The 11,567-nt window shown below is 47.6% G+C and overlaps 1 protein-coding gene across 1 annotated transcript in view; it reads left to right on the top strand.

Moving 5' to 3' along the window:
• The window catches only part of ELAPOR1 (endosome-lysosome associated apoptosis and autophagy regulator 1), a 70,598-nt gene extending 59,564 nt beyond the window's left edge, over nucleotides 1-11,034 (top strand). The window contains exons 12-22 of the mRNA XM_024742146.1: nucleotides 524-629; nucleotides 897-1,034; nucleotides 2,030-2,293; nucleotides 3,584-3,757; nucleotides 6,311-6,491; nucleotides 6,793-6,889; nucleotides 7,359-7,460; nucleotides 8,688-8,814; nucleotides 8,892-9,070; nucleotides 9,594-9,759; nucleotides 10,742-11,034. Of these exons, the coding sequence (XP_024597914.1) occupies nucleotides 524-629; nucleotides 897-1,034; nucleotides 2,030-2,293; nucleotides 3,584-3,757; nucleotides 6,311-6,491; nucleotides 6,793-6,889; nucleotides 7,359-7,460; nucleotides 8,688-8,814; nucleotides 8,892-9,070; nucleotides 9,594-9,759; nucleotides 10,742-10,810 (1,603 nt within the window). The 3' untranslated portion in view covers nucleotides 10,811-11,034. The remainder of the gene's footprint in view (nucleotides 1-523; nucleotides 630-896; nucleotides 1,035-2,029; nucleotides 2,294-3,583; nucleotides 3,758-6,310; nucleotides 6,492-6,792; nucleotides 6,890-7,358; nucleotides 7,461-8,687; nucleotides 8,815-8,891; nucleotides 9,071-9,593; nucleotides 9,760-10,741) is intronic.
• The last annotated feature ends 533 nt before the right edge of the window (nucleotides 11,035-11,567 follow it).

Below are 11,567 nucleotides of genomic sequence, written 5' to 3'. Positions count from 1 at the left end.
GCGTATCAAAAAAAAAAAAAAAAAAAAGAAAAAGAAACAAGTTGAAGTACCTGCTAATTTGATCCAGGCAAAACCCCACTATCCCTGGGAGAGAGCTGCTGAGCGAATGCAGACAATTGACGTCTTATGATAGCGATGATTCTCAAACTGTGACGTGCACATGAGTCACCTGGGAATCATGTGAATGCACAGATTCTGATTCAGTGGGTCTGGAGACCACACTCTTCTTGTGAGGCTATACAGCATTTTACAGAGCACTTCCACATCTGTTAACGCCTTCGGATCTTACCACAGTGATGGGAGGTAAATAAGAAAGATTATAACCTCCGTTTTACAGATGAGGAAACTATAGTTTGTCTAGGTCAAGTTCACACAGCTAGGGTGGCAGAATTGGACTTAGTCTATGCTCTTTCCAACATACTCAGAACTTAATCCTGTCCCCCATCAGACCCTTTGCTGCCATCTGGGCTCTTCAATAAGCACTGTCTGCCTCTGGAACCGACTTTTGATTTCTGCCCCACAGACCTCCACAGTCAGTGATGGCAGACACAGAGAATAAAGAGGTGGCCAGGATCACGTTCGTCTTTGAGACCATCTGTTCTGTGAACTGCGAGCTCTACTTCATGGTGGTACGTTTTCCTTTCTTTGCCTGCTTTGGGGCTTCCAGGGACTATTGGGAGGGTTGGCCCCTCTGCCCTGTCGGGGTATCAACATAACTGACACCCTTGCTTACAGTGATTTCGCAGAGGAAGGGCCTGACTGTCTGTCAGGGACTGCACCGTTTAATATGGGTCTAACCCACTGTGATGGCCCCCAGGATGGCAGCGGTATGGGCATCCTCTCCCCACCAGCCACCCAGCCATCATGCCTTCTTCACTTATCTGTCTTGGGTTCAGGGTATGAATTCTAGGACCAACAGTCCCGTGGAGACGTGGAGAGGTTCCAAAGGCAAACAGTCCTATACCTACATCATCGAGGAGAATGCTACCATGAGCTTCACCTGGGCCTTCCAGAGAACCTCTTTTCATGAGACAGTAAGCTCCTCCCCTTACTCAGATGCTCAGCACCCAGAAGAGACCTCTGAACCTGGAAGGATTCCTGCATTAGCTTAAGTATGAGGTTGGGCTTCAGAATCCAGGGATTAGAAGACTCCTAAGGAGTCAAGCAAAGAACGCCTATTCCAGCCCCTGAGGAGCACCTAGCCTCCGCCAAATGACTTCCAGGAGAAAATGACACTCTAAACTCCCAAAATTACCTGTCCCTCCTTAGCAGACCTGCACTGAGTGGTTCCTGACCTGGTATACCCTGTTCAGTCCTGCTCTATTTTTTTTTTTTTTCTTTGCGGTACGAGGGCCTCTCACTGCTGTGGCCTCTCCCGTTGCGGAGCGCAGGCTCCGGACGCGCAGGCTCAGCGGCCATGGCTCACGGGCCCAGCCGCTCCGCGGCATGTGGGATCTTCCCGGACCGGGGCACAAACCCGTGTCCCCTGCGTCGGCAGGCGGACTCTCAAACACTGCGCCACCAGGGAAGCCCCTGCTCTTGTTTTTAATAATAATAACGCCGGTTTTGTTGTATTTTCTTAACTCAAAATAATGTAGGTTCATTGCGAGAAAACTTAAAAGATAGAAATAAGCAAAAAGAAGAAAATCCCCCATAATCCTACTACCCAGAGATAACCCAGTTAACATATGAAGTATCTCCTATACAGTCTTTATTTCTCCACAAATACTTTTTTTTTCTTTTATAAGGAAAAAAACTGCTTTTTAAAAAAATATGAGCCTCTACTGAATATTTCCCCACGGTACTTAATATTTTTATATGTCATTTAAGTTGTTCAGTCTTATTTTAAAATGACACAAAATGTACATAAAGAGTTACTGTTAAGTGAGTAAAAAGAATAGGATGTTTCTAAAGATTTTTCTCAAGTATCACAGGATAAAAAATATTAAGTCATACTCTTACTATTTCCAGAGCACTCAATTGCTCCTGCTCAGAACTTGGCCCACTCTCCTCTTGTCTCTGTTTCCAGGGAAGAAAGTACACCAATGATGTCGCCAAGATCTACTCCATCAATGTCACCAATGTCATGGATGGCGTGGCTTCCTACTGCCGTCCTTGTGCCCTGGAAGCCTCTGACATAGGCTCCTCCTGCACCTCTTGTCCTGCTGGCTACTATATTGATCGGGATTCAGGAACCTGCCGCTCCTGCCCCCCTAACACAATCCTGAAAGCCCACCAGCCTTATGGCGCCCAGGCCTGCGTGACCTGTGGTCCAGGAACCAAGAGCAACAAGGTGCTAGCAGTTGGCCGTACATCCTAACCTTGGCCCTCTGAATGGGCCACCTCAGAGGGTGCCGGGTCCTGGGTGGGGTTCTTGAGGGGCTAATACCCAAGGACCCCCCACCCCAGTATACTCCCAGGTTGTCATCCTAGAGGACACCCATCCAGGCTATGACCATAGATGGAGAGTTCTTAGCTGTAGTGGTTGGTTTTCAGGGTCTGGGCCTCAGTCATGAGCGAGTCTCATCTTCAGGGGATGGGTAAGGGAGATCTGTGACCATCTGGTCCAGAGGGCTATTTGACATCTGTGCAGAGACCTGAAGGGAAGGAGTAGTGGGACTTGTGGCTCAAATTCAGCCTACTTCAGTCCAGCCTGTTATCATGGGAATTTGCCTCCTCTTTGTGGGGAGGGTAACCCACCTTTGCTGGGACATATGGTTAATTGGCATATTGCTGTCTCCTTTCCCAGGGGTTTCTTCTAAAGTGGAGCAGCAGTGCTGTTTCCCCCATGCACTTCCTGAATCTAAGAAAATACTATGACCAAAAGCTCTTAGTTATTCATGAATGCTTTTAAGTGAACTTGAATTTTACTAATCACAACCACATGGACACACATTTGTAAGACATTGTTTACACAGTCTGCTGATGCTGCTCGGTTTAGCTGTGCAATAAGTGCATCAATTCTGCAGACCCCTGGCAACCTCTTTGGGGCACCCTGGACTTTTGCCGCAAAATTCCTCCCCCAGGGCTCCCTCTGCTGCCGTGGGAGGGATTGACAGTTGTGTAAGGCCGCTGCTGCCTGGGGACCTTAAAATGAGCAAGAAAGGGGTTTATGGCTCAGTTTCCTACAGAGAGCCTGGGAAAAAGTAATCTGGGGTTCAGTGAGTTTTAAATGGGGGAGGGGGACCAGGCTTGTAGCTTCTCTTCTGCCATCTTGGACACCCTTCTTCCAGTTAGCACCTTGTTGTCTTTTGCTTGAAAGTAAGAAGGGCTATCTCGTGTCTTGAGAGAGTTTTATAATCTAGGCATAGGAACGAGGCTACAGAACCTGATCCAACTACCTACTGAAAAATAAGAGGTTTGGGTTTGTACATCATATATGTGCTAATAATTGAATGGCAAGATGTACATAAACCACACTAGCCCCTGTTTTGCATCTTTTAATGCCCACTCCTAATCCATACTTCCTCTTCTCTCACCCTGCGTGGGCTGGACCAGGCTGGGGAGAGTGACTGCCACTCTCCGTGGGGCCTCCTCAAGGCCCTGCCTGCGCAGCCTGCCTGATGGACCCCTTTCCCCTCAGATCCACTCCCTGTGCTACAATGACTGTACCTTCTCAGTCAGCACTCCGACCAGGACTTTTGACTACAACTTCTTGGCTTTGGAAAACACCGTCTCTCTGGCTGGAGGGCCAAGCTTCACTTCCAAAGGGCTGAAATATTTCCACCACTTTACCTTCAGTCTCTGCGGAAACCAGGTAAGCTGTGCAGGTACTGACCATGTGAGAACGGAAAGGGGGCACCAGCGGATCAGAGGCCAGAGGACACGGGAGGTTCAGATCGCAGAGGACTGGGGAGATTCAAAGGTATTTTAATGATTATTATTCTCCCTGAGGACTTTCTCCTCTAAAATCAAATCATCTGGATTATAAACATTTAGGAAAACGAACGTGTTTAAAATAAGGTGTAGGGAATTCCCTGGCGGTCCAGTGGTTAGGGCTCTGTGCTTTCACTGCCAGGGCCCGGGTTCCATCCCTGGTTGGGGAACTGAAATCCCACAAGCCGTGTGGTGCAGCCGAAAAATTTTTTTTTAATTTTTTAAAATAAAATAAAATAAAATAAGGTGTACATTTACTCCTCCCTGACCTTTATTCTCTCAAAATGATTATATAAAAACTATGCACATACATCAACTATACTTCAATTAAAAAAAAACTATGCAGGAGAAAGATTTTTTTTCCTTAAGAAAGCAGTCTTCAGTAATCATGACACTTGCCTTTCATTTTCTAGAGGCTGAATAAAATAAATGACTCTTTATTTCATCTACATGTATCTTTGCTGACAGTACATGTTACCATCAGCATTCCAGGCTGCTGCAAATATTTTGGATGCAAAATTCAAAGGCAGAAATGTAAAGGATAATCACACCACCACTGCATTTGACTAAATTACAAACAGGCCAGGATTAGCGGTTGGAAAGCTAATTTCAAATGTTGCAAAATAAAAAGCGTCTTGAGCATTTAGCCTGTAACTGTGTGTGGAAGTTAGGTCTTTATACCACACAGCTTCTACCCAACTTCTGCAGCATGCAAAAAAGTTGATTTGTGTTTATAGAGAGAACATGCCAAGAAATAAACTAATCTGTGAAAGATTAGAGACAGATGTCTCTGTCTTGTTTTTAAGAAGTCTTTGAAGATGTTAAAGCCTCAGAAGTGACAGTGATAACTCAGGAATTGAGACTGATTAAAGCAAGCCCCATGCAGCAAAAGTTTCAGTCAGTGAGTTGGGAGAGAGAAGATGGGAATCTGTGGAGTCTGTGAGTTTTCTTTTCTTTGCTCCCTTATTCTTATATAATCTAAAGGTTCCTTTCTGTTCTCATGTTCTTTACCTATTTCTTACAATCTTGAAAATAAACTGAGATACCAGATTTAGCAACTTAGCTCTATTTGTAATAAAATTTATCATACTGAAAACCCTACATTCTAAACGCTTGGTCCACTTCAATTTAAAATATTGAACAAATGATCCTATATTAGCAAACATGTTATATATTCATATTTCATAAATTTGAAGAATTATTTATTTATTGGCTGTGTTGGGTCTTCATTTCTGTGCAAGGGCTTTCTCTAGTTGCAGCGAGCGGGGGCCGCTCTTCATCGCAGTGCGCGGGCCTCTCACTGTCGCGGCCTCTCTTGTTGCAGAGCACAGGCTCCAGGCGCGCAGGCTCAGTAGCTGTGGCTCACGGGCCCAGTTGCTCCGCGGCATGTGGGATCTTCCCAGACCAGGGTTTGAACCCGTGTCCCCTGCATTGGCAGGCAGATTCTCAACTACTGCGCCACCAGGGAAGCCCAAATTTGAAGAATTTTTAAAGGAACAGTATCTCAATATCTCTTCTATTACAAAATCTCGAGGAAGGAGTTTCAATTCCCTCCATCTTCCAGAGTTCTATTCAATACAGTATGGGTTGTTAAAGACTGGAGGAGAAGCAATCTTTCTTCTGTTGATAAATATTTTATTTATTTATTTTTTTGCGGTACGCGGGCCTCTCACTGCTGTGGCCTCTCCCGTTGCGGAGCACAGGCTCCGGACGCGCAGGCTCAGCGGCCATGGCTCACGGGCCCAGCCGCTCCGCGGCCTGTGGGATCTTCCCGGACCGGGGTACGAACCCGCGTCCCCTGCATCGGCAGGCGGACTCTCAACCACTGCGCCACCAAGGAAGCCTGATAAATATTTTTAAATGGAATAGGGTCCAGTAGATCCTAAGATGTCCTACCTCAAGGCAGGGAGAGGGCTAGTTATGGGGTCTGTTTTAACCCCCGGGACACTCTGGAAGGTGCTTCCAAAGTAAGTAAGGTAGAATCACAGCTCCAAGGAAGACACAGAAAGGGAATGGGAAGCAGGCCAGAGGTCCAGATAAATTTCATGGGATTAGTTACACATTTCAGTATCTGCCTAGAAAACTGACTAGGATAAGGAAGGCCCTTAACTGGTGAGCTGGTAGATTAGATCTCCAAATCAGTTGCCACCTTCACAACAAGGCTTATATAGGGCTCCCAGGTGACTCCAAGGAAACAAAAGACTGGGGATCCCTGAACCAGAGTTCCGGAAACTAGGACACCTAGGCCTTTTTCTTAACTTTTTTATCTTTTAAAATCTGTCTTGTAATTAGAACTGGGATGAATCGTTCCACTGCAACACACTCTTAGAAAGTTGAAATTTTAGACATGGAAAAACTGTTCCCTGTTCCCTTCTGGGAGTTCTTCTGTGATCACTTATTCCTTCCTACTTGCTCCCCACATCCCCCTGCCCAGGGTAAGAAAATGTCTGTGTGCACCGACAATGTCACTGACCTCCGGATTCCTGAGGGTGAGTCAGGTTTCTCCAAATCCATCACAGCCTACGTGTGCCAGGCGGTCATCATTCCCCCGGAGGTGACAGGCTACAAGGCCGGAGTGTCCTCGCAGCCTGTTAGCCTCGCAGATCGGCTTATCGGTGAGTAACACAGTTGCTCTCGCCTGTCTGAGCATGTCTGTAAGAGAGAGTGAGCCTACCAGGCTCTGAGGTAAAAGGCCCCAGGTGAGGGGCCCAACCTCCTGACCTCTGTTTCCTATTCCATCCTGGGGTACGAAATGCCCCTGCGGCCACTGACAAACCTTCGGTTCACCCTTTCATGAGCCACTCAAGGATGTGATGAGATGAAGGAAGGTGGGATGTGGACAGGTATTGAAAGAACAGAAGTGGTTGCCAGCTAAATGCTACTAGTGAGGACTAATTAGGAGCTCTAATTTGGCAGGGGTGACAACAGATATGACGCTGGACGGAATCACCTCCCCAGCTGAACTTTTCCACCCGGAGCCCTTGGGAATACCGGACGTGATCTTCTTTTATAGGTGAAAATGAGAGGCCAGGCTAATGCAAGTGAAACCCAGGGCTCCTCTTGCAATCTCTGTGGTGTCCCTCCCTCTCTAGCCTCCTACTACTTATCAAGCCAGACCACTTCCAAGGTCTAGCAGACCTGCCCAGCAATGAGCACTGAAAGCTGGGATTTCCCCATCCTAGCTTCTTGGGTATTCCTGGGGCAGGTCTGCCCCTGGTGGCAGGGAGGAATACTGGATGACCTGTGGCGGACTACCCTTCCTGCCTAAGGGAGGCTCCAGTGTTGTGCATCTAGCCTTTCCTAGACCAGTGCATTTCCCCTTGACCAGATCTCCCTGACCCCAACACTCTCCTGTGTGTCAGGCCACAGCCCAAGTCCAGACTTCCCCAGTGAGGGAACCGTTCCATGTTGACTTTACTTAGTGGCTCTCCAATGACACAGATGAGTGACTCGTTCCCCCACGGGGGCTGCTTTCTCTGCAGGTCCAATGATGTGACCCAGTCCTGCAGTTCTGGGAGATCAACCACCATCCGCGTCAGATGCAGTCTGCTGAAACCTGCTCCTGGAAGTCTGTCGCTGCCAAGGTAAAGGGACGTAACAAAGTCTCCCTCCCTTGGCCTCATAAACCAAACAAGAGTAACTGCAAAAGAGTTTCTGCAAAACAAGAACCAAACAAAGAGTACTGCAAAAGAGCAAAAGAGAAAACCATGTGAGATCCATTAATGGGTTCTTGGGGACACAGTCATGGCTCCAAACCCTCAGTCTTTAGATGTCAAGAATGGAGCAGAAGGAAGAGTCAAAGCTACCCTCACACTCACAGACCATTATAGGGGCAGCTGCCTAGCAAAGTGACGAACTGCTGGGGCTGAGAGCCAGATTCGATTCCCCTCCTCCACTTACCAGCTCTGTTATGGATACAATTCTTATCTTCTCTGGGCCTCTTCTTCCTTATTTGTAAAATGGGGATAGTAATAAATTCCCTCAGGGGGCTCTTATGAGAATTAAATGAGATAATGAGACTTGAGGACTTCCCCAGATGTCTTTCTCAGATGTGGTTACTTCCTATTATCATTAGGATTAGTAAAGGTTTAGAGAGTCCTAGGAATCTCTCCACAGCTGGAAGACCCTATTCTGAGTTTAACAGCTGAGTGCACTAAATTGAGGACTCCTGAACTAATTTGATTACAGTACCCTTCCCCCGCCAACCTTCCTTTTTTTCACATAACACTAACATCTTGAGGGGTACCAGTCTTGAGGAAGATGGTTTGGGAAATGCTGCTCCTAGACAACAACTGATCAGGGAGATGGGGAGCCCAGCAGCACATTTTGACCCAGCAGTGGTGTCAAAGTGTAAGATCGCTATTCTTGTTGCAAACGTTACCGTAAAGTACACTGCAGACAGCAGTGACCTGAAGTTCATTCCTGAACCCTGCCCCCCACCTCCACCCTCTGCAGGAAGCTGCATGTGACTTTTGCAAAATGTCACATGTCCATGGGTTGGACAGGAGCTTCTGAGGGGTTAGTTGGGCAGCTATGCTAGAGCTCAGACAGCTTACATTAGTTCTCATGGGATGTCAGCAGAAACAAACGGGCAGAGGGTGGGAGCCCTGGTGAAGGCCAGAAAGGCCTCTTATCATCAGGGAAATCGGAGAGCGATACCTGGGTTAAGGACTAGTTGGAAGGATCCTGATGGAGCTAACAGTTTGGCAAGGAGAGGACAGATCAGGCAAGTTAGGAGATGCCAGGACTCCAGCCAGATCTTCCCAGCAGTCCTGCGAGTGTGCGCTCATGTCTCCTTTCTGCTCTGCTAGCACATGCTCCGATGGGACCTGTGATGGCTGTAACTTCCACTTCCTGTGGGAGAGCGTGGCCGCTTGCCCACTCTGCTCGGCTGCTGACTACCACGCTATCGTCAGCAGCTGCGTGGCCGGGATCCAGGTAGGCGTCTCTGCTTGGGGACTTCCCAGGAGACAAGGGAATGTGATATCTGAGTTCCTTGTTTTTCTCCCCGATAGAAGACTACTTATGTGTGGCGAGAACCAAAGCTGTGCTCGCATGGCATCTCCCTGCCTGAGCAGAGAGTCACCATCTGCAAAACGATAGACTTCTGGCTGAAAGTGGGCATCTCTGCAGGCACCTGCACTGCTATCCTGCTCACCGTCTTGACCTGTTACTTTTGGAAAAAGAATCAAAAGTATATGATGGGGTATTGCAGTTTGGGGATGGCCAGGATTGGATCATTGAGCTGGGAAGAGAATATCTGAGAGTATAAGTTCATGGGGCTATTCTCTGGCGTTGGCCACAGTCCCTGTGACTCTGGCCAGAGATGTGTTGAGCCACTTATCCAGTGTACGCCTTGGTTATCCTGACTCCTAAACAGGGATGGTATCACATGGCAGTCTGTGAAGGGCTGTTAGATTCTCAAAAGAAAAGCAAAGAGAATTCTTAATTTGTTATTATTAATGATCAAAATAATGACTTTACAATTCCATTATTTCTATTAAGCTTTGAGATCACAGAAACACCTATACTTGAGGAAAAAGATCCCTGACTTGGGAGTCGGATTCCTTAGTTATACGCCCAGCCCAACACCATTTTGCTGTGCTTCAGTTCCATTACCCATGGTATGGGAATATCTCTTTACAGCCCAGCCTTTCTCCCTTTCCCTTTTATTCCACATTTTGGTGTCTTGTCTTTCCCAACCCCTTGTTTCATAGGCTAGAGTACAAATACTCCAAGCTGGTGATGAATGCTACCCTCAAGGACTGTGACCTGCCAGCAGCCGACAGCTGTGCCATCATGGAAGGCGAGGATGTGGAGGATGACCTCATCTTCACCAGCAAGAAGTCACTCTTTGGGAAGATCAGATCATTCACCTCCAAGGTAGGGAGCCTGGCCAGTGCACTGAGGTCAGCCTGGAGGGCTGGAGAAGATACCAGTCCTAGGATACTGAATGACCCCACACTGTTCAGGGACCACTACTCTGCTCCCCATCCTCCATACTATTCTATCCCCCCACCCTGTGAATCCTGGCTTCTGCCTTCTGTATTTCCACACCAATACTCTTTCCCCTGGGGCCCAGGGCTGCTATTGACTAGGCTCCTTCTCTCCCGACATGCACTCCAGTGGATGGACTGTTTGGGCCTTTTAACTTCCAGAAGTATTGAACCACCCATGTTGTAAGATTCATGACCCCCTCCCCCCTGCCCTTCTTTTTTCTTTCTTTCTTTTTTTTTTTTTTTTTGGAGGGAGGGGAAGAGGTGATCTCTAGGATCAACTTCCGATAGAAGCGCGGCTCTCCTTTGGCCATTGGAGGGTGCTGTCCCACGGATGTCTGGCCCTGGGCCTGGGGCAAGCAGAGAACATTCAGGCAACTCTTCCAGGGCCACTGCCCTCTGCAGTCCCACTCTGCCAGTGCCCACAGCTCACTGCTGCCCTGAACCAGTTCATCCAAACCGGGTGGGGAGGGATGGCGAGGAAAGGAAGGTGGGGAGGTGTTTACTTGGCTGAATCTCATTCCCTTTGTGCTGATCTTCCAGGGTGACTCCCTTGGCTTCCTTAGACCTTGAATTTTTTTTTTTTTAACTAATGGGAGAACAATTTATCCTGGGACGCTTGAGTCTTTCTGGAACTTCTAGAATTCAACACAGATGCAGAGCAAGGGGTTTTAAAGATATTTCTTACCCTCTGACTGGCTGAAGGGAGCAAGAAGAATAGAGGATATCTTAGGTCCATGTTTCCACAAAGCCACTGAAAGCAGGAATTTCGGGAGGGTTCCTTCTGTCACCTATTTTCCATTTCCCTCCTTTGTTCCCCAAACTTGCCCACGTGCAGCAGCCAGCTCCCGTCACCGTCTCTCTTTCAGAGGACTCCTGATGGATTTGACTCGGTGCCACTGAAGACATCCTCAGGAAGCCCAGACATGGACCTGTGAGGGGCGCTGCCCTGCCTCACCTGCCTCCTCACCTGGGCGCATCACCTTGCAAGCCTGTGGCAATGTGGGTGCCAGTTTCCTGCAACACCCACTGCTGGAAATCTCTTCGTTGTGGCCTTATCAGAAGAAGTTTGAGTTTCAGATCTTTGTTTTTTTATAGAGTACCCAAACCCTCCTTTCTGCTTGCCTCAAACTTGCCAAATATACCCACACTTTGTTTATATATTACTCCCTCGCTTGCATCTTGTTTCCCAAAATGGACCAGCCATTGGAGCCATAGCTTCATCTGCTCATGTTTCTTATAGCTCTGGAACAAAAGTATTTCTCTCTTTTTAAGTATAGAAACTCCCTCCCCTGTCCTCTTACTTAAGGGCACAAGCAGCTGGGAGTCTCCCAGATCATATGCCCTCAGCTCACGATCTCTTTAGGAGAGAGGCTGGGGTGAGGAGGGTACTGGCATCCCCTGATGAACCATCTTCACGGATGCCTGGATTCATCTCTCCTGGATAACCAACTCAAACTGGTATAGTGGGTAGGCTGAGGGCCAGATGAGTAAGCCCTGGGTAAGAAAGGGCTTGATAAGCACAAAGAGGCAATAAAGGAAGGTTTTATTTTGTTTTTTTAAACTGGGTACTTCATTCCCTTTCCTTGAGTAAGCTATAACTATTCTCACTGGAGCCAAAGGAAAATGTTCATTGAGAAAATGGGGAAAACCCTGATGGATCTATTCTCCCCGCAACCCACTGCGTTTTGTTTT

The sequence above is a fragment of the Neophocaena asiaeorientalis genome, unplaced genomic scaffold (assembly GCF_003031525.2).
Source record: "Neophocaena asiaeorientalis asiaeorientalis breed wild unplaced genomic scaffold, Neophocaena_asiaeorientalis_V1.1 scaffold35, whole genome shotgun sequence".
In the NCBI taxonomy this organism is placed as follows: Eukaryota; Metazoa; Chordata; class Mammalia; order Artiodactyla; family Phocoenidae; genus Neophocaena; species Neophocaena asiaeorientalis.
Note: the sequence above shows the minus strand (reverse complement) of the source record. Positions and strands in the feature narration are given on the sequence as shown.